Source organism: Tenrec ecaudatus, chromosome 4 (genome assembly GCF_050624435.1).
Source record: "Tenrec ecaudatus isolate mTenEca1 chromosome 4, mTenEca1.hap1, whole genome shotgun sequence".
Taxonomy (NCBI): Eukaryota; Metazoa; Chordata; class Mammalia; order Afrosoricida; family Tenrecidae; genus Tenrec; species Tenrec ecaudatus.
Genome location: NC_134533.1, coordinates 103,889,226 through 103,912,690, shown reverse-complemented (window position 1 = coordinate 103,912,690; position 23,465 = coordinate 103,889,226). Strand labels below are relative to the sequence as shown.

General features: G+C 40.2%; 1 protein-coding gene across 1 annotated transcript in view; it reads left to right on the top strand.

Moving 5' to 3' along the window:
- The window catches only part of GUCY1A2 (guanylate cyclase 1 soluble subunit alpha 2), a 318,287-nt gene that overhangs the window by 61,977 nt on the left and 232,845 nt on the right, over positions 1 to 23,465 (top strand). Inside the window, exon 4 of the mRNA XM_075546543.1 lies at positions 21,962 to 22,680. Within this exon, the coding sequence (XP_075402658.1) occupies positions 21,962 to 22,680 (719 nt within the window). The remainder of the gene's footprint in view (positions 1 to 21,961; positions 22,681 to 23,465) is intronic.

The following is a 23,465-nucleotide window of genomic DNA, read 5'->3' as shown; positions in this document are numbered from 1 at the left end:
TTCCGTTTGTAGCCCCAACTTAAAAACACAATGAAACTCAAATAACAAACATGAACGTCAGCGCTTGTTTTTATGTATAGCTGCATTCGCCTCCGTGACATCCGGGTGCGCCTCGTTAGGATCTGCGGCTCTCTTCTATAACTAGTGTGCAGATCACAGCTGGTCTATAGTTTACTTTCTGCATGTGTCACGGTCTCAATTATAACCTGATTAGACGACAGAATGGTGTCAGAACACCGTCCCACTGTGTTTATTTAATATTTCAGAGCAACTGACATCACAGTAGATGATTTGTTCCTCTGTGCTCAAGGATATTTTATCCATGTTTTACCCTCATAGGAAAACACTATCTAAGATTGAAAGCCTCCATTTCAGAATGGTTTAAGTAAAGATAAAACTGCTGACTGAGTCTAAGGCTTACCTATTCTCTCGTTAGTTTTGTGAATGATATCTACACCAGGACATTAGATTTTTGTCTTGTAATCCTTTAACTCTAATGTTATGACATTTTGGACTTCCCAAATACTTCCACCGAATTCCAAAGCCTCATCCATCATTGACACACTCTCCTCTGCGCACACTCTGATTTTTGATTGCGTCTCTGACATTTTAAATACCAAGGGTGAATTATTTTTCACAGTCTGTCATCCGTCATTAGGTAATATTTCAATAGGCTATAAAGGGTTTCTATATTTAGTGGCGGTGCTTACTGCAGCTCTGTATAGCAGGGTGTATAATTAGTTAAGGAGAATCCCCATTCAGAGGAGGGCATTATGCTAAGCTGCTTAGTGTTTAAGGTGAGTTACTGGGCATTTAGGTTGAGCTGTTGGGAAGATGGTACAGTCCTGTGACTTTGGCTCTATGGCTAAAATTAGTGCCACTGCTCAGATTTGTGAATCACCAGCAGGGCAGAGCATTTAGCACGTGCTGGCTGTTCATTTCAAATATGCAAGACAAATGAAGTTTTGTTTTCCAAAATGGTGTCTGTTTATGGTACATGCCCAACTCTCTAAAACCCCAGTTACTATATAGAAAGAATAAACTTTGAGGTTAGAACCAGTTTAATTAAAAAAAATCATTTTATTGGGGCCTCGTACAACTCTTATCACAATCCATCCATCCATCCATTGTGTCAAGCACATTTGTACATTTGTAGTCATCATTTTCAAAACATTTTCTTTCAACTTGAACCCTTGGTATCAGCTCCTCCTTTCCCCCCTCTCTCCCTGCTATCCCTTCTTCAAGAACCCTTGATAATTTATAAATTATTTTGTCATGTCTTACACTGTCCAATCTCTCCCTTTACCCAGTTTTCTGTTGTCTGTCTCCCAGGGTGGGGGTTATATGTAGATCCTTGCGATCAGTTCCCCCTTTCCATCCAACCTTCCACATACCCTCCTGATATCGCTATTTATTATTGGTCCTGAGTGGTTTATCTCTCCTGGATTTACTGTGTTTCCAGTTTGTACCCGTGCACCTGCTGTGGTCTAGCTGGATTTATAAAGCAGATTTGAGGTCATGATAGTGGTGGGGGTGTTGGGGAGGAAGCATTAAAGAACTAGAGGAAAGTTGTATGTTTCATTGTTGCTACACTGCACCCTGACTGGCTCGTCTCCTCCCCACAATCCTTCTGTACGGGGATGTCCAGTTGCCCACAGATGGGCTTTGGGTCTCCACTCCACACAGTCCTCCTCATTCACAATGATGTGATTATTTTTGTTCTTTTATACATGATAACTGATCCCATCGACACCCCGTGATCAAACAGGCTGGTGGTGTGCTTCTTCTATGTGGGCTTTGTTGCTTCTGAGCCAGATGGCTGCTTGTTTATCTTCAAGTCTTTAAGACCACAGACACTATATCTTTTGATAGCTGGGCACCATCAGTTTTCTTCACCACATTTGCTATGCGCCTGCTTTGTCTTCAGCGATTGTATTGAGAAGGTGAGCATCATGGAATGCCAGTTTTATAGAACAAAGAGTTTTTGCATTGAGGGAGCACTTGAGTGGAGGCCCAATGTCCATCTGCTACCTTAATACTAAACCTATAAATATATACACATAGATCTATTTCCCCATCATCATATATAAATATATTTACTTATGTACATGCCTATATTAGACCTCTATAAATGCCCTTTACCTCCTAGTTCTTTCCCTTATTTCCTTTGATTTTCCTCTTGTCCCACAATCATGCGCAGCCTTCATTTGGATTTCAGTAATTCCTCTAGGTTACATTGTCCTTGATCAAGCCCTACCAGGCCTTTCACACTCTCCTTGCCATCCATTTTGGATCGCTTATTGTTCCCTTGTCCCTGGGTTTGTTAACACCACTTCCTTTACCCCCGCCTCCCCTCTCCCATTTCCTGCCCGGATGTTATCATCAGCAGACATCTGAGGCAGTTAAGTATCATTTTAGATACCCAGTCTAAGGATTAAGTCCTTCTCTCTCATTCAATCCCTAGACAGTCTCACATAGACACTTTCCTGCAGTTATGGACCTCTCATTACTAATCCTTTGGGGACAGCATTTCAAGTTCAAGAATGCGATGAATCTAGTTCTGAGAAGGGGAGGCAGAAATCCAAGTAGCACTGGGATTCACAAACCAATGGTGCTGCTCGCTGCTCTCACCACAGTATCATAGCTGAGCTAACACAAGGGGTTTGAGGGATAAAGTAGATCTCAGCTTTACCACAGATGTCTGAGTCTGAATACTTTAGAGAAACAAATCCATAGAAACTCATGTATAAGGGAGAGTTTTATATAAAGGTTAAGTGCTCATCAAGAAAATATCCCAACCCAGTGCTGCCCAAGCCCACAAGCCCAACATTAACCCATATGTCCAAAACCAATCCACAAAGTCCTCCTCCATCTCACAAACACACACAATGATGCCGACTGCAGGAGGAAAGCTGAGTCAGTGATTTTTATAAACAGCTCAGTACTGGCAGGGGTCTCCACATGGGTGCTCCAGCACCCAGGGCTACCTCAGGGTAGGTCCATGTGGCTTCTCCTTGGGGATGTCTTGCAGGAAGTGAGCCTTGCCAGCTAAAGCAGGGAACTGGCTAAGGCAGCTGCACCCTGGTCCAACCATCAGAGAACAAGAGACCTGAGAAGAAGAAAGGCAAGGCTCATGGAGCCATTTATCCCTTCGCCCTTCGGTTAACCCCACATGTGTTTATCGGCCAGGTTGGCACAATAAACTACCTCACCAGAGAAGCTTGACTGCCCTTGGCTTCATTCTTGTATAAGGCCTTGAATAGTTCTCTTTAGTGAACCAGAAAGTTAGTGGTAAGCTTTCCTGTAATGCAAGTGTTGTAAGGAGATAGTCCACAATGGAGGGCTTACACTTAGAACAAGGTTACCATAGAGTTAAAAAGATGAAAGAAAAAAAAGAAAAGGAAAGCAGGGGAAAGGAAAAAATAAAGCTCTCAAAGATCTATTTGTCTTCAAGGAACCGAGCCAGTGAATCTACTATTAGTGGGGTAGGAAAACAGTGTGGACCTTTGACATCCGCCTGGAAGCCAGAAAGGAAATCACAGCCATAGTCTGGCAAGGCTGTGGAGAGGGTTGAGGAGAGAAAAGCCAGCTTGCTTTTTCACTTTTCATGATGCCTTTTTTCCTGCGGAACACTAAAGAAACACTTGGAAAAGAACGCAGCATTTCTTCATTGCGTGTGAATTCAAGACCGCACAGCTTTGTAATGTCTTTTTCCTGTCAAGCCCTGCATTCAGTTGACCTTTAGTTAATGCACTGTGTTTGCTTTCACATATTCAGAAAGATCTCTGATGTCACCTTTTGTTTTCTCTGGGAGTTAGCTTTAAGGGTGGTGAGGAAGTGATTAAAGCTTATGGGAAAAATAAGGACGCCAACTGGAGACATTTTTATGTTCACAGCTCGTTTGGGCTAGGTAGCCCCGAGTGTACCTATTAAGGAGAAACTTAAATCTTTTCTGTTTCCTTTCTCCTGCTCATTCCCAGTATTTCCTCCCTCTTAAGTGGCTCATTCCTTCCTTCTTTCCTTCCTCATTTCTTCTCCTACCACGTTCCAGTGAGGTCTGCAGGCGAGAAGGAGGTTGTGAGTGACAGCAACCAGGCTAGAATGAGTAAGGTGTGTTCATGAGGCCATGAAAAGACCAATGGGATTTGAGAAATTCTTCTTCTTGCTATATTGTAACCAATGAGTGTAGGTTTTTTGTTTGATGTTTGTTATGTAAGTAGAACCTGCCATTGTAGCCCATTAGATTTATCATACCCAACTTCAACTCCAAATTTTTCCTCCTGTCTTTTCAGCATTTTGCCCTATATTCCATGAATCAGTGGTGTGTATCTGTGGTGAGACCACAGCTGACTTGACTGATTGTTTTGTGGTTGAGGCTGAGTACTTTTATTGGCTATTACTTTATTCTTCATTAACTCTTTTCTCTTTAGCAACAACTTCATGGCAGTGCGCTGATTTCCTTTCCTACTTTTCTTATTGCCGAGTGGAGTCCAATACTTGTACCTGAGAGGGCGAGCTTTTAGGCTCCAGCCACTATTCAGCTACCTAGGATGTGGACAATCAGCCTAATCAACCATGTTATGCCAATTGTCAGAGTTCCATAATATTATGGCTTTGAACTCAGAAAAACAATTGCCTGACATATTTGGTTAGGTCTAAGAAGTATTCATTCAGGAGAGACCAGTCTTTGGAAAAGGACACCATGCTTGGTAAAGTAGAGGGGCAGTGACAATGAGAAAGACCGTCGACAAGCCAGGTTTACACAGTGTCTGAAGCGGTGGGCTCAAAGGCACACTTGTGGAGATGGTGCAGGAGTAGGCAGTGATCATATGGTTGAGCATAGGCTCAGCATGAGTCAGACCCTGCTCCATGGCACCAACAACAACCGAAAGTCTTTTTAACTGTACTTTCCATGTGCTTCATTATAAATAAGACTGTACATGCAACATACAAATACATGTATTTAACCTGGTTACATTTATGTGTGCGCACATCTATACACACAGGTCTTCTTATACACATATGCATACATATCTGTCTACAGCCCCCTTGGATTTCATTCATTTATACACAGGTTCAAAAATACTGTGTCCTGGGTGCTGGCGCTGTGGAGGTCCTGATGTACTCAGCCAAGTAGAGCAGAATGCTACATGAATTGGGTTAACCACTGTCCTAATTTTTCTCCATGTGCCTTTTAAGCATCCCATTCTGAATCTTTGGTGAACAAAACAACACTACAGAAAGTGATCTTTACTCAGTTCTCAATTTCCTAGTGGTATAGTTTAGTCTATAAAACTTTAGTTTCAACAGACTAAAATCCTACATTACATGACCACATATTACACTGTGTGAGTAATGGCCAGATCTAAATTTACAAAAAGAAACATATACATATATTTTAAAGATTGCTCAACCCCAGTCTCACCGTCATCACGTTGATACCGACTTAGAGCAGTCCAGAGCTGCTTTGTAAAAAGCAGAAATATCAAAGAGCGGCTTGATGATACTTATTAAAAGCTCTTTACACTGCCAAGAATATTGACAAAATCAATAGTCCAACAATATAGAAATACTAAAATAACATACAGTATCCCTGCTTAGAGATATCGTAAACAACTGCTTAAACGAGAACTAAGTAGAGAGATGACATTGCAGAATGGAAACAATGTTTATACTGCTGTTCTGTCTTCGCTCTGGTTTATCTGAAATAGACCTATGCATCTACTGCTTTTTAAAAAATCATAACTCATGCTGTCCTTCGAAATCACATATCCTGTGTTTTATCTAATGTACACTTGCTTTTTTATATCTTTAATATTAAAAACAGTTTTCCCTAACAGTTTTATTGGCATATAATTCACATATCATACAAGTCAATAGTTCAGTCACATCAAGAAGAATTGTACAAATTTCACCACAGTCAGTTTGGGAGCATTTTCTTCATTCCCGTATTCACTGATATTAGCTCCCATTTCCCCGAATCTCCTCTACCATACTCCCAAAGTACCATTCATCTAGTTACTGTCTCTGGAGATTTATCTCTCCTGGATTTCCTGTACCAAAAAACATGAAACACACAAAGACATCAAAAAACAACTGAAAACAAACAACAACAACAACCAACAACAGCAAAGTAAAACATGGAAAAGAAGGCCGGAAATATTAAATACTAGGACAAATTTAAATGGATCACAAGGACGAGTTCTTTCTTTGAAAGTGTAAGGTGAGAAGGCAAAGGCAGGCATTTTCAGGCACTGGAGGGACTTTGGGGAAGAGAAGGAGGCACATACATTCAAATCACCATAGAGGACAGATCAGAACAAGTTGACGAAAGTTATAGGCATAGCTTTTGCTTCAGTGTAAAAAGAAGGAAGGAGCTTTAACGGTAGAAGAGAGATAAAATGGAAAGAGCAAGCTTCCGGAGTTCAGCACTGGTGGTATTTAAATTAAAGACACCCGACTCCCTCCTAGGGAGGCTGCGTTTTAAAGGAGGGTGGACTGGCTTGCTAGTAAACTTCCGTTTTTTTTTTTTGTTGTTGTTGCATTTGATGACTATGTGTCAGTGCTAACCAAAAGGTACAGCCACAAATTATCTTTTAAACTAACATGCTACACGATCATCTCCTATATCCCCTCGGAAGAGTAAAATCACTAGGATTACGTTTTAGGCACGCTGTAATTGCTGACATACACTTGTGCATTCTTTACACTGTGGACATATACCCATCACACTTCAAACCTGATGACGTTTAGCTAATGGAAAAACGTCTGAGGTCATTAGCTATTTGTTACCTAACTCAGTAGGAAAACTCTAAAATCATTCAGATTTTCAGTCACCTTCTTTCCCCCCTTCTTCTTTCTAAAGTTGACTCTCTGTACCAGTGGGCAGCAGGACTGCTCCCAAGACTTGGTTGAGGAGGGGTGAATCACAGTTTTGCCATTGTAGAAAACGGGGCAATTAAAGAGACGTTAGCAGTGATTAACTGTTCTGAGGGAGCCCTCTGCGGATCCATCTGGGTGGAAATGATGCTTTCCGGCTGCTACCAGTGTTGCTTCCAATTTGAACAGGGCCCAGTGGCCCTCAGTTCATGCCAGAATCTACACATGATGATCTCCTCCTTTCCTTGCCTCCTGGTAAAGGACCAGTAAAAAGTGTAAGTGTGGAGGATGACTTGAATAAATGAGTCGGTCACCGGGTTGCCTGTCTGAAGCTGGAGCCAGGTGGTGTGGATACAGAGCCGAGGTAGGAGCTCCTGGAGCTCTGCGTGGTTGTTAGACCAAGTGTGGGCTCCGTGACAGTGAACCACCTGGGGCTCGCTACAGAACCACCTGCCAACCTGGAGGGCAAGGCAGCCTGGGAAATGTGGGGAGTCCTTGGTCACCGGACCAGAGGTCAGCATCTGCCAGCAGGCATGACAAAGCCCTGACACAGCTGCCTTACTATATGTACATGTGCTGCCCTGAGTCTGGTTCCTTTTTCAGTACTCACCTGGGATTATTTGTTAGCAAAGGAACTCGCCAACCCACAAGGATTCACATCTATTAAGTGGGTTCGTATAATACTCCCAAACTTGTGTCAAAATGTATGCCAGCAGAGTATCGGAGGGTATGAGAAAGAACAATTGGAAAAGCATGACAAAATATACAAATATATGAGTGTGTAGATAGCTACTATATATTTCAGATAGTATATACCCCATATATAATTGTTATACAGGAGTATGTGTGGTCAATGGTCAATCACACACAGCTGTTTTTTTTATTAATCTGTGTACAAAAAAAGTATTGTTGCAAAATCATGGAAACCTTTATTAAACAAAACTATGGAAGCATGAAACTCGTGTGTCTCAATGTAGTCTCAATGTAGCCTTTGTATTTCTTCCCAGATGGACCCCACCATATATTGTCCTGCCATTTTCCATGGGCTTGAACGTGATATAGTAAAAATTTTCAGACATGGGAATTTACCTCTGACTTTTGTGTTCTAACCCAATAATCTGTCTGTTCTTATTGAAATAAGCATGACTGGATGGTTGTGCGTCTGGTTTGGAGTGTGGGGATAGCGTTTATGCTAATACCTAGTACGGCGATCTTTTCCCGAGTAGTGTACCTATCCTGGGCATTTATTTCTCATATGAACCTCAAAATTACCATATCAGCATAAAGAAGACTTGCTGATGTTGTGATAAGGAATGGTTTAGGCATGGTGCGACTAACCAAAAGGTTGGCAATTCAAACCAGCCAACCGGTCCTTTGGAGTAGAAGGAAGCTGTCACCTCCAGGAAAGATGGACCATGTTAGAAAGCCCTTCCAGGGTTGTTATGAGTGAAAATCAGTGGTATGGCAGTGTGCTTGGTTTATCATTATTGGAGTAGAATAGTTTCCCATTGTTTACTTCTATATCTTTATTGCTATTATGGAGAAAGGCTATTGATTGTTTTTCATTCAATTACTTATTCAATTTTCTTAGTACTTCTATTGAGTTCTATTTTTTTCCTTTTAGAAATATATACCATAAGTGTTTTGATCATGCTCCCAGAGAGAAAAAGCTTCACAATTAAAAGGCTCCAAGTTTTCCAGGTTTGTGAGCAACAAAGATAATTGAACTTCCTCATTAATGTTTAGACAAATGATTTTATTTTCCTGTGTGATCGCACTTGCTAAAGCAAGGTAACATTGAATATCATCACATCTACATGTTGTTAGCACACATGCCCATCTCATTTCTAATTTTAGTTGAAGTGTTCTTAATATTTATCATTTAGGATAAACTTTGCTTTAAATTTTGTGAAAACAGGCTTTATTATACTTAAGCACATTCCTGTCTCTCCTTAATTTAATATTATTATAACATTGTTGAATTTCACCAAATGGCTTCAGAATCTACTCATTTGAGCATGTTTCTCTCTCCTTTATTTTATGAATTTAATAATTTATCATGCTTAGTTTTTTATTATAGCACTGCCTTTTCATTTCTGATATAAAAGATACTTGTACATGATTTATCATTTATGAAAATAAATGTCTAGATTCTATCTTAGAAATGTTTGTGGGAAAATGGCCTCTGTAATTTTTGCTTGTTTGTTTTTGATGATTTATAGGGGAGCCTGAAAACATTTACATCAGTTTTATAATTATCTATATAGTTTTAAAAGATTGCCAGAACCCAGACTGCCCATTTCTTCTTGGGTCAATTTTGGTCATTTATATTTTGCCAGGGAAATTTCCACTTAACATTCTGCTAGTACATCTGTCCACTGATAGATGGCATGGATCTATTTTGATTCCCCATTTCTTCTGACTGTGTTGCTGTGAAGGAGGACTGTGAAGGGGGTGCCAGGGCTAAGGACTGCAAACCCGGGCTACCTGCTGCACTGACACCTAACTGGCTCTGCTGGAGAAAGATGGGACAGTGTGCTTCTGTAGAGATTAAAGCCGTGGAAAACCCGCAGGGCAGTTCCACTCTGCCCTGCAGGCTGACCACGAGTCATCATCAACTGGTTATGCATTGATGTGTTGTTTCTCATTCCTCATTTGTGCTTTCTCAAATTTTCAATGAAATATTCTTTTACTGATTTCTGGTAATTGTAATTTCCATTTTTAATTTTCTATTTTACCGAAAGGAGCATGTCCCTTAATTTCCAAATTTATTATTCTTTTGCTGCCATTAGAAAATTTGATCAACATATTTTTTCTTCAGATGTATTTAAAATATTAGCTAAAATAGGATGGCAGTTGTCTCAATTTTATGAACTGTTACTTAAAATTATACTCTTGGATTTTTTGACTAAGTACTTGTAAATTTTGTAATTTTTCCATAAAATATAATGTGTATTTACTTATGTATGCATGTGTATGTGTTATTCTTATTACCTTTTGTTAATTTTATTTTTATGATTTTACTTTTTATTAACATTTTATATTGTTGATATTTGTGTAATTTATGTATAGCTTTGCTTTTACACTTTATCTTTATTTTGTTATATTCTCAGGAAGTTACATTAAAATTTTTTATCTTTATTTAATTGTTCTTTATACATTTTATTTAATTTTTCAATGATTTTTCCATTTTGTCTTTTATATTCCTCTGATCCTTACAGAGGCAAATTAAACTTTCCCATTTTAGTTATTATTATATCAAGCTGTTTATTTTCTAATACTTTTAATATATAATACCTTGATTGAGATATAACACACATACTGAACAATTCCCCAAATGAGAAATTCAGTAGTATTTAGAACATTTATAGAGCTGCACACCAATCACCACAATCTAGTTCAGACATTTTCATCACTCCATAGAGAAACCCAGACCCATTCACGATCAATTCTTAATCATATTTATCTTGTCTATTTAAGGAGCCCTAGCAATGCGTGGCTTAAGTATTTGGTCGCTAATAGCATGTTGGATGTTCTAACTCACCTGCCACTCTGCAGAAGAAAGATGAGGCTGTCAGGTTTGCAATTTTGTAAATTCTATCGAGGATTGCTACAAGTTGGAACTGGTTTTATGGCAGTAGGTTTGGCTTGGGCTTATCTGGTTACCTTCCATATTGGTTGGTTCCTGGCTCTTCGATGCTGCGATCTTGTTGCGTCACCTCCCTCTCTGTCCTTTTGAGCACTTTAATCCGTGATGCTGCCTTCTTTGTTTTGTCTGTCTTGTTTCGCTCAGCCCCTTTAAGCTTTTCAGTATTCTTTGTCTTCCCCTTTGTTTTCAACATTTATTTTAAAAAATCACCTTTTATTGATGTGATTTAAAAAATTCCTTATTTTTGTTGTTGTTGAGAACATAAAAAGCAAAAGACACACCAGTCAGCAGTCTCTAGATTAGAAGTCAGTGACAGTGACTGCAGTTTTCAAGGTGTGCAAGCCTTTCCCCTCCTGTCCCAGTGACGTCTTACCTGTTATCACTGCTGCTTCAATGTCCTCTCGCATATGTTGGGTTGCTCGTGCCAATTTGATCATGTATAGGTAGATCCTGAAAGAGTGTAATGCTCCAGACAGTTTTTTAAATCTAATTAAAAAAATACTTTTATTGGGGGCTCTTACATCTCTTATCACAATTCATACATTCCTCCAACGAGGCAAGCACATTTACACATATGCTGCAATCATCATTTTCAAAGCATTCTCTTCCCTCTTTGGTCCCTGATATCACCTCCCCATTTCTTCACCTTCCCTCCCCTGTCAACTAGTGAAGCTAAACTATTGTTTGGTTTTAGGAAAACTTCAGGTTATATTTTTGGTTTAAAGGTTAAAGATTTTTGGTTTCAAGGCAGTGGTTTGAGGGTTTTATGAATCTTCCTGTCTGTAGGAATCTAGAGTCCTTGAAAATTTTAACTACTGTTCTGAAGTCTTCCCCGTTTGCTGAACATTTTTTTAAATAGGATCTTTGATCACAAGGTTCCGTAATGATAGCTAAGCATCATCTAATTCTTTTGGTCTCCTGGCAAAAAAGGGGGCTGTTCATGGAGGCAGTTAGTCACAGCCTTCCTCCTCCTCCTCCTCATCCTGATTCTCCTCCTTCAGCTCTGTAAGTTTTAGAGATGAACTGGGTTTCTGCCATTTAGTGGAAGCATCTGTTTGTGTACATTTAGTAGAACTCACAGTTTACTTTTTTAGGTCTTTGCTTTAAAAAATTATTTTGTTGGTTTTCTTATTTCTGCTGCCTGGGTAAAGCTGGCATTCATTTTCCTCTGATTTCACGATCGTTCACTTTCCCTTTTTTGCTACTAAACCTGGGCCCATCTCTCCTTGCTTTAACATCATTTTAAGACAAAACACCACGTGAACATTTCCAGATGAGTACACAGAAACCAAACACTCTACTTCTGAGGGAGAAAACAACGTAGAATCTCAATATTAGCAGCTAAAACCAGACCAGGGGCCTACTTTAGGAACAGACCATCATTTGCTGATTTGTACATTCAGCTTGAAGCTGACGAAAATGTAAACAAATCCACAAGAGTCAAAATATGACCTTGAGTCTATTCCACCTGAATTTTGAGAACATTTCAAGAAGAGATTTGACACATGGAGCACTAGTGACAGAAGACTTGATCAACTGGGAGAGGACATCAAGAACACTGTTCATGAAGAAAGCATATGGTCGTTAAAAAGACAAAACAGAAAGATCAAAGTGGATATCAGAGGAGAATCTGGAAATTGCTTTTAATTTTAGAGTAGCTAAAGCAAATGGAACAAATGATGAATTCAAAGAGCTGAATAGAAAATTTCAAAGGGAAGCTTGAGAAGACAAAGTCAAATATAAGTAAATGCACAAAGGCCTAGAATTAGAAACCCAAAAGGGAAGAACTAGCTTAGCATATCTGAAATTAAAATAGCTCAATAAAAATTCAATCCTTTAGTTGTGAGGTAGTTTTTTGTGTCAAGCACATGTGAGGTTAATTGAAGGGTGGAGGGATAAATGGCTCAGTGAGCCTTGCCTTTGGAGTTCTCGGGTCTCTTGCTTTGTGATGATCGGACCAAGGAGCAGCTGCCTTAGCCAGTTCCCTGCTTCAGCTGGCAAGGCTCATTTCCTGCAAGACATCCCTGAGGGAAAACCGCATCGACCTACCCCGATGCAGGCCTGGGTGCTGGAGCACCCGTGTGGAGATGCCTGTCAGCGCTGAGATGCTTACACATTCACCAACTTGGCTTTCCTCTTGCAGTTGACATCATTGTGTCTGTTTTGTGAGATGGAGGAGGACTTTGTGGATTGGCATTGGACATATGGGTTAATGTTGGACTTGTGGGCTTGGGCAGCACTGGGTTGGGATGTGTTCTTGATGTGCACTTAACCTTTCTATAAAACTCTCTCTTATACATGAGTTTCTGTGGATTTGTTTTTAGACAGTACCCAGACTGACACAGCAGTATTGAAAGAGCCTATGGGGACTATTGAACGATCCAGGAAGTATCAGAAGAAGGTGAAAAGAATGCACAGAGTCACTGTACCAACAAGAACCAGTCAACATTCCTCTGTGTCAGGAGGCAGCATGGGAGTAAGAGCGAATGGTGCTGAAGGAAGAAGTTCAAGTTGCATGACCGGCATTAGCCAAAAAGCAAGCTCTACGAATTGATGGGGATAACAAATGAAATGTTTCCACACACTGGTGAAGTGCTGGAAGCACTTACTAGTCCATGCCAGGAAATTGGAATGCAATTACTTTACTAACTGGCTGGACGAGATCCATAGTTTTACTTATTCCAAAGAAAAATGATACAGCATAATTCTAAAATTATAGAATAATGTAATTAATATCACATGCAAGTAAAGTTTTGCTGAAGATCACTTAACAACAGTTGTGGCAGTACATTGACAAGGAGCTGCCAGAGGTTCAATTTGAATTCAGAAGAGGATGTTGTTGCTGATGCTATATGGGTCTTGTCGGAAAGCAGAGAAAAATCAGAAAGGTGTCTACCTGTGTTTTATTGATCAAGCCAAGGCATTCGACTGTGTGGAGAGTAACAAAGTATGAATAGCCTGGAGAAGACTGGAATTCCCGAGCACTGTGTGGTGCTCCCGAGGGATTTGTATGTGGATCAACAGACAGATGCACCACCGAACAAGGTAACATTGCATGGCTCACAGTCAGAAAGGTGTACGACAGGGTTGTATCCTCTCACCACATTTATTCCAATATATGCTGAGCAAGTCGTCAGAGAAGCTGGCTTATATGAAGAAGAATGTGGCATCAGGATAGGAGGAAGGCTTATTAACAACCTACAATATGCAGATGACACACTTTGCGTGGTGACAGTGAGGAGTACTTGAAGCAGTTGCGATGAAGATCAAAGATTGCAGCCTTCAGTCTGGATGACAATTCAATGTAAAGAAATCCAAAATCCTCACAAGTGGACCAATAGGAGGCATCATGATAAATGAAGAAAAGATGTAAGGTGTCAAGGATTTTGCCTCGCGTGGATCCACAATCAATGCTATGGAAGAAACAGCAGTCACAAGATCAAAAGACAAGTTGCATTTGGGAAATCTGCTGCACTGACTGCTTCGAGTATTGAAAAGCAGAGATGTTACTCTAATGGTTAAGATTTGCCCAGCCCACATCATGGTATTTTCAGTGGCCTCATATGCATGTAAAAGTGGACATTGAATAAAGATGGAAGAAGAGTCGCTGCATTTGCGTTGTGATGCTGGCAAAGAATAGCGAAAGTAACAAACGTACAAACTGCTTGAAAGGACCAGACATGGAACCATACTTTGGACATATTGTCAGGAGAGACCAATCCCTGGAGAAGGACATTGTGTTTGTTAAAGTGGAGAGGCAGCGAAGGCGGGGAAGGTCTCCAAGAGGTGGATTGACACCTGACACCTTGGCTACAACAGTGGCCTCAAGCGTAGGAACAATTGTGAGGCTGCCACAGGCCAAAGCAGCATTTTGTCCTGCGGTGCCCAAGGTAGAGATGGCTGGGAACCAACTCCACGGCACCTGCCAGCAGCAGCATTTTTATAGATTGAACCCTTCGCGAGTTGCCCTACTGAAACAATATGGCCATAGCATAATAATACAAAGGACTATCTTATTTTATAAGAAAAGCACAGAAATATAGTATTGATAACATTTGTGCAATCTGCTGTGCTCTGCTTTTTAGATTGTTAAGTTAAAATAAACTATTCCATAGTACTCAGGGTTTGACTTCGCCATTCCATTTCTTACCATTAAAACTTAAATCCTGGTGGGTGGGGATGGGTCATTAAATTTTAATTAAAAAAAAAACTTAAATCCTTTGTATGTTTTAAAGGATATTTTAGCATATTTTCAAATTTAAAAATGCTAAACTTAACTAAAGTTTTTGTTCTTGAAACCTATTCTATGCTTTTAATAATACCAATTCTTTTGTATATTTAAGAATTAGTCCTAAGTATGTATTAGGTTTTGTCTATTGTTCTATTTGCCAGATATTTGTTAGCTCTATGATATTAGAGCACTAGTATCATAAATCTGAAAATGTGTCCTGTTATCTTATTATATGGTATTATAAAGTTAAAAAATTAAGAACAATTAATTTATGTTCAACTGCACTTACAGGTAGAGTGCATGGAAAATGCTAGGTTCTTTTAGGGAGAGAAACAGTGAGGCCTTGAGTGTGTAAGAATAGTGTGTCTCTAAAATGTCAGAAAACTTATCGCTTTATCCATTTAATGACTGAGAGCAAAATTGATAAGGATCTTTCAACATTTTTACTTACCAAGCTATCAAGTACTATGAAATGACATAGATTTTCTTTCATTCCACAAAGATTCTAGTGTGACTGGTTGTATTGATAGATTAGATGAAGACAATTTCCCCTAAAATTGTAGTTGCAGTTTGGGCAATGGCATATTTTTTAGTCTTTTGTGAGTGTGTGTGTGTGTGTGTATATACCTTCCAAAAAACTGGAAAAAAAGTCCTCCTTTCATAGTGCCCATTTCCCCCGCTAGGTGAGCATCCAGCACATTGCTCTGAGTAAGTGCATACTTTGGCATCACCTGGGAAGGTTCTCTCTGGTCACAGTGAATTTTTTCATAAAAGCAGTTTTGCTTGAACCTTGTGTTTTTTGTGATGGCTGATTTCAGAGAAGAGTGTGAGGCTGTAAAATTTTATTTCCTGCTCGGGAAAAATGCTGCAGAAGCTGTTGTGATGTTGAACACAGTTTACAAGGACAGCGCTATAGGAAAAACTCAAATGTACAAGTGGTTTTCTCATTTCAAAAAAGGTGGAATGTCGATTGTTGACAAACGCTTTCTGGATGTATGTCAACTTTCTGAACAGATGAAAATGTCTACTCGCAGTGCATTTGGAGTTCGTTCCACCAGGTCAGACTATTAATCAAGCTTTCTATTTAGATTCTAGTTTCTGGAAAGATAGCAAAAGGGTGCGTGACCAAAAAGGCCTGATTTGTTCCAGATGGGGGACCGGTTTAGTCACCAAGACAGTGCACCTGCTCACGCAGCCATTTCAGTGCGCCAGTTTTGATCAAAAAACAGCATCCCTCTCTTACTGTACTCACCTCATTCACCTGAGTGACTTCTTTTTGTTTCTGTGAATGAAGAGGGACATGAAAGGACAGTGATTTGATGATGTACAAGAGGTGAAGAAAAAAATGAGGGAGGTGCTGTCAGCCATCCTAACAGCTGGGTTTGAAAAATGTTTCCAAGAATGGAATTGCACATTTGACAAATGTTTTAAATGTAATGGAGTATACTTTGAAATTGATAAGGTTTTTTTTGTATAAAATTTTTTAAATACATAGCTTTGGTAAAAAGTTCCTTTCTTTTGGTACCGCCTTGTGTGTGTGTGTGTGTGTGTGTGCGCGCTATTTGTTCTTCTACCTCCTCTGGCTCACAGAAACAAATTTTAGTCATTCATTTTTATTCACATTTAAGAAAATAGTAAAAAATCTACCATTTTGCTTATTAACTATACATTTTCGGCAGTGATGAACTCCTAAGCATGAGGCAGAACTACTACTGGCTGTGATGGTTAAGGTTAAGTGTCATCTTGCCTGTCATGTTTCTCAGTGTTTGGGCAGTTATGTAATGATGTGATTTGGCAGTTATGTAAGAATGTATTCCTCTTCTATTTTGAAATATGATGTAGTCATTCTCCATTTTGACATAAGTGTCCTTTTCCCACCCTGACTTGGCTTTTGGAACCTACTATGTCAGTAAGTGAGTAGGGAGAGTGCATTTAATTCCTTCGTCGTAGCTTAGACAGCTAGAGGACACACTCTTGCTTTGCTCATTTCCCATATTCATGCAGACTGAGGCCCTTGATGAATAATTGGGATGGTCTCTGGACCAAGAAAGACATTGATTTCTCCCTTTTATTGATAAAATGTCCTCCTGGAGGACCCGGTATTCTCATCAGTGCTGTATCTTCAATGATGTCTTTCTACTCAGTTGACTCTCAACAGAGATAATGATAATGTTTTCCTTTCTGAGCATCCCCAAACCCAAGCCCAACCTATAAACCAAACTCACTGCTGTCATCAAATTGATTCTGACTCATAGCAATCCGACAGGACAGAACAGAACAGAACTGCCACACGGGGTTTCCACGTCTGGAGATCTTTTGGGAAGTAGGCAGCTGCATCTTTCTCTGGCCGAGTGATTGGTGCGAATCAAATGGATCACTTTTCTGTTATCAGCCAATGACTTAATCTCTGTGCTATTGGGGATTCGTCCAATTTGGACAATTCTATAAAACAACTACTTACCACCTTTAGTGAGTACTATTGCTCCAGTTGGCAATATATTCCTTTACTTGTCACAAACTCTTCAACCCATTACCATCAGTCTTTGGCCCCAGTACATCAGTGAACTTGGTCTGGCATCCGTCTGCAGTGACCAGCTAAATCTCATAGCTGGGTCTCTGCCCTTCTTACTTGACCTTGTTGTGTCAATTGATAACAAGGACTACTTGCAACACTTTGTATTGATTTCGGTGATGCGAAAAATTGATTCACTCTGCAGCCAGGACTTATTCAGGCTCTACTAAGTGCCAGATGTTAGGCAATAGTGATACAGCAATGAGCAAATCATATATGGTTTATTTTGCGTGTGCAGCTTTTACTCTTTTGATGCCAGGCTTATTACACAAGTTCTCCTTTTAGCCGAGTTCATTTTAAGACTGGCTTTGCCAACTACAGTTGTGTGAACTTGAGACATTTCCTTAAAACTCTTACCTGTAAGTTGAGGACCATAAACATAACTACTTTCTAGGAACTTGAGAGAATGAAATAAAATGATGTATGCAAATAGTTTATATAGCTTGGATTTTTTTTTAAATCAAGCCTGCCTAATTCAGGATAAAATACTTCTTTGAATCATCATAACACCTCTCTGGTTAGTGTCTGCTGCTTTGATATTGCTGGTTAATTAAGACTCCATCCCACCCCCACTCCCCGGCCATCTCTAGTTACTGCTTCCTCTCCCATGAACCTGTGAGGCTTGTCCACTTCCCGATTCATCCCTAATCCATTTCTATCCATAGCCTGGAGTGCCCGTCTTTTCATTCAAGCCCCTGTTCAAACATTACGTTACTGAGGCCGGTCAGAGGTTCTTTCGTACCCACCTCTGTAGGTTCTCCTTTGTGATTCTGGTCCGGCCCCGCCATATTGCATTTTAATTGTACGGATTCTGTGAGTCCCACGGGAGTGCGAAGAAGGAATGTGCCTGTGTGTCCAGGTGTCCGTAGATGTGGCACAGCCATTCCCTAAGAAACTTAGTTCTATTTATCCAATGAAAATTACCTTGGGAAACGCTTAGTTTTCATGGAGGAATGCTTCATCTCGGGGGGAAGAGCTTATGCTCCTGACAGGTATGCATCCATAGAGAGGATAAGATCTTTCTCTTCAGAAATGCCCAATCTGAGATGAGAGAGACAATACACTCATGCCGTGATCAAGCAGTCTAGTTCTAAGGAATGTTAACAAGTAGCTATTGATTTTTTAATGAGGTGAATTAACAGCAATTTTAATTTCCAAATTTTGACGTAGGTGTCAATGAAAATGTTTTTTTTTAATGCATTTTGCCTCTTGAGGAAATATATTCTTATAGGCCCAGATGTCAACCTGTCACAGCATTTTGTGATATGAGGAGATGAGTATTGTCTATACGTGCCAAGTGCTTTACTGTAAGCAGGGGGTTTGCATCAATCATGGGTGGGACCTGGGGTTGTGAGAGCAGCGTCAATTGTCTCAGCTGAACTCCTTTCTCTTTGCACACTGAATTTGGAGATATGTTTTTAAATGGAAATCTGTGCTGTTGACTCATGACATATTCACAAAGTTGGGATGGTCTTTTCCTAATTTAAGTTTTCCAACTCCAAGACTATTTTTCTTCTTTTCTGACTTTAAGGAGTCTAGCAATTGCTGGACTCCAAGTCTTTGTTGATTAATTGAATATGGTTGTTCACTACTATGCATAATATCAGAATGCAGTAGTTCAAACGACTCAGATTTTTAATGGATACATTGAAGTCACTTTAGCATCTTGGTGAGTCATCATTTTTAGCATTCATTGCACTGTAAAGTGCAGAAGCGCTCTTTAGAGCAATAGGAATTTCTATTTGATAGATTGAGGTTCACATATTTTTCTTGAGTTGAATCTTACTTGTTATTTCTGGGTGATTCTTATGGATTCTGGTATTGGAAGTAGAACACAAGCTGTATTATCTTTAGATCTGTGTTCTTTAGTTAATAACCAAAATGGAATTTTCAGTGTTGTAAAAAATGTAAGTTAGAAACAATTCTCTGTCTTCCATGCATTGAAACCATAGTGTCTTTTGAAGACACAATTCTTCAGAGTTGAGAAGCATTTTATAGACTACTTTTAGTGGCACACGAGATTTTACAAGTTAGTCGGTATAGTCATATTGGAGGGAATTTTATGCTTCTTATTTTTGTTTTTAATATCAGTCATTAGGCAATTTAATAGCAGCATATGTGACCTAAGGACTTGGCATAGAAGGAAATTTTAGTGAATGAAATGAGAATGGATTTTGAGAAAAGTGAGAGAGAGAATGACGGACAGACTGAGAAATCAAACCAAGGGAGTTTGGCTGTTTTAAGCCAAGGAAAGAGAACGAGTTCTACCGGGTAGTTAACTGTCAGACTCAAGGAAAAATAAATAAATAAATGGTTAACTGTCAGACTCAGGGAGAATTAAATAAGATTAATAAGATAAAGTTATGTACTCGCTTCAGTAGTTATGAGAGCAGCTTCACTGAAGCCTCTAAAGCCTCCAGACCAGGGTGGTTTGGCGCTGACAGTATCATCTGTCTCATTCACTCTGCCCCACCTGGGGACTGTACAGACAAATGTGATTACGGCAGCATCATTGTTAGTGCACACAACGTATGTTGAGGGGCGATTTTGTGAAATGACAATGTGCGATGGCTGGTGATGTTTTTATCTTAATAGGGGATTTTCTCAGCTTGCCTTGAACGTCAAATCTATGAAGCAAAAATTAATGTGAAAAGCTTGTTAATATAAGAATCTTTTCCACTTCTTTTTATGTCATATTGATTTTAAGAATTTCTTTGTCAAAGTGACCTGGCTATCACAATGATAATGACTATCACAATTTGTAGTCTCAGTTCTAAGCTATGAAAAAAATATTGTTTGACATGTTTAGATTCTAATTTCGTATGAAACTATCGACTTTGTGACCTATTCCCCTACTTCTGGATGGGAAAACCTCAAGGGAAATTTAAAGGTTTGAATAGAAAATCAAGCTGCGGAGAGCCTAGATGGCTCTGTTCTGAAAAGCAACGCAAGAAGCAACCCAAACAAACTCACCGCCATCAAGTGAATGCTCACTCATAGCGACTGCTGTGGGTGTAGAGAGCCCAGTTTTCTCCTAGGGAGCTAGTGGTGGTTTCGAACTGCCAACCATGTGGATAGCAGCCCAACACATAAACCACTACACTAGGGCTGAGGAAAGTAATCTTTCCCCATTCTTAGTGCCTAGTTTTAGGACATTCTTATAGTACGGAGCTCATTGGAACTCACTGCCGTGGATTCTGACTCCTCTCACTCTCGCTGCCATCGGTACATCCCGACTCATAGTGACCTAGTCTTGGTCTCTGATTATGGAGTAGAAAGCCGTGTGGTTCAATCTAGTGACCTTGTGGTTAGCAGCCCGACTGGTAACCTCTATGCCACCAGGAGTCACAAAGTCCTTAGATAGGACTTCTGGGACTGAAAGACTTTACCAGAGCAGACAGCCTCTTTTTCTTCTTACTGGAGGCTTGCGAGTTTGAACCATCGACCTTGTGGTTAGCAACCCAACACCTAACCCACAATGCCATGACTGGACAAGACAAAGGCGCCCTGGTGATACTGTGGTTAAGTGCTTGCCTGCTAACCCAAATGCCAACCGTTGAAACGCACCAGCCACTCAGCAAGAGCAGCTGTGGCTGCTTCCACCAAGATGACAGCGTGGGAGCCTGGGAGCTGGCGGTCTACCCGTCCTACAGGGTCTCTAGGATCAACTCAAAGCCAATGGGTTTTGATAAGAAAATACGAATCTGTAAACGACATGTACTGATTTCCACCAAAGTCAATAGGAAGCAATAGAAAGCTTTTATGTGGACTCAATCTTTACCAGACTGGTACAACTTTTGAAAACCTGTTGTATAAATTTCAGTCATATTTTCCCTCAGATCCTCCTTTTGAACAAATCTAATCCATATACTCTTCTTCTGTAACCACAGAATGTATTGAGTACTTTACATGATGTACATTTTGGTTTAGTAAATTATTTCTGCAAGTGTAGTACTTTTTGCTTGAGTAGCTAGGATTGGGTAGGTACCAAGAAAGCCCAGTAAATGCACTAACTCTATTGAGTCCAATTCCCTCGGCATTCTTGCCCGTCTTCCCTCTTGTGTGTGAGAGAATGCACACCATCCCACGGTTCTGCCACTTTTGTCGCTTTGCCTCTCTTTGTGAGGTCTGACGGAACCGCCTCATTTCTCCTGGATGTCTTAACCTTTACGTGTACCGCCGATTCCCTCTTCAGCTAGTCTTTTCCTCTTCAGGAGAGCATTTTGATAAGAAACAAGGTGATACTGTGGAGGGAGAGCATGCGGAGACAGAGGCATCTCGGTTGTTTTAAAGCATGTCAATAAGCAAAAGATGTCAGTTGCGAGATGCAGGTACAGCAGGGGATTGGGCTCTTGCACAGAAACGTGTGCAGCTGGACCAGCAGCCTTAAAAAGTGCACGCTCGTTGTCCTTCCAGATGCATCATTTCGGAGGTTGAACTGAATCTTACTTTCTCTGATTCAGCGTGAATGAACTAACGTTTTGGGGGCATTGGGGGAAACTTGTGGGCCAGAGGGAGATGCCCCTCATGCTTCACTCACTAGCTACCTCATTTGATAAGCATTAGATTAATTATAAAAACAATTAGTTGTATTACGCCTCACTAACATTTGCTTCCCATTTACCTCCAGGTTTGAAGTTTGAGGACATTCAAGAAAGATTTGGCGAGGAGTTCTTTAATATATGCTTTCATGAGAACGAGCGAGTTCTTCGAGCTGTAGGCGGCACCTTGCAGGACTTCTTTAATGGCTTTGATGCGTTGTTGGAACACATTAGAACTTCTTTTGGAAAACAGGCCACCCTGGAGTCGCCCTCGTTCCTATGCAAAGAGCTCCCTGAAGGTAGCCTGATGCTCCACTACTTCCATCCGCACCACACCGTGGGCTTTGCCATGCTGGGCATGATTAAGGCTGCCGGCAAGAAGATCTATGGGCTGGACGTGGACGTAGAACAGGTTGCCAACGAGAAGCTGTGCTTGGACGGCTCGAACCCAGGCAATTGTAGTTGCCTTACTTTCCTTATCAAAGAGTGTGACAATTCGAATATCACCAAGAACTTTCCACTGGGAACCTCGCAAGTCCCTGCAGACCTCAGAATCAGCATCAGCACCTTCTGCAGAGCCTTTCCGTTCCACTTGATGTTCGACCCCGACATGCTGGTCCTGCAGCTGGGGGAAGGCCTCAGGAAGCAGCTGCGATGTGACATTCACAAAGTGCTCAAGTTTGAGGACTGTTTCGAGGTGGTTTCCCCAAAGATCAATACCACCTTCGAGAGGGTCCTGCTACGACTGTCTACCCCATTTGTGATTAGGACCAAGCTCGAGGCTTCTGGCACTGAAAATAAAGACAAGGTAAGTGGCCCGGACTTGAGATGGGTGATGGGGGCTGGAAGAGTGCAGAATTATTTCAGTAAATTATGAGCTGGTATACTTATAATTATTTAGGCAAGAGAGCTTAAAGTACCATTTAGAAAATTATTGGTCCCTGGATGTATGTAAAAAGATTTGGCCCTTCTCCCAGTCATTTTGCATAGTGCCTGCCTCATCCATTAATTCATTTCAGCATATAAAAAGAAGACATTTATTAATACTACTACGGCAATTAGAAAAATGATAGGACTCATGAAAACCCGATACTATCCACCCATGAATATTTCCACTGATTGAAATCGCACTAGGAGAGAAACTTCGAGACTTTGCTTATGATGTTGTGGGGGTTGGCTGCATTGTCTTAAGATAAATATTGCTTCCAACCAACTGCTCTTTTAGTATGTTCACTTCTCAATTTCCTGACCTATGAATGTCTGCTTTATACCTTATCTTTTGCCTAATATATAGAAGAATGTATTCTTCTACAGTTGGAAATTAAGTGTCTCTGCATCTCAAGACCTATCTTTTAGTACAATTTTAGATTTGAAGAAGAGACTTGTTCCAGGATAGCACATTTAATACATTTTAAATAAGTGCTAAGAACAGCACTATAGATACATTTAGAAACTACTTGGGTTAAAAGAGACATTTTACCACAGGTAGTGTGTGAAAAAGACCATCATGGAAGTAAATAATAAAGTACAAAAGAAAAATAATCAGTCAGGATGACATTTATATTTGGTGATTTTTTTTTTTAGTGTTCAAAG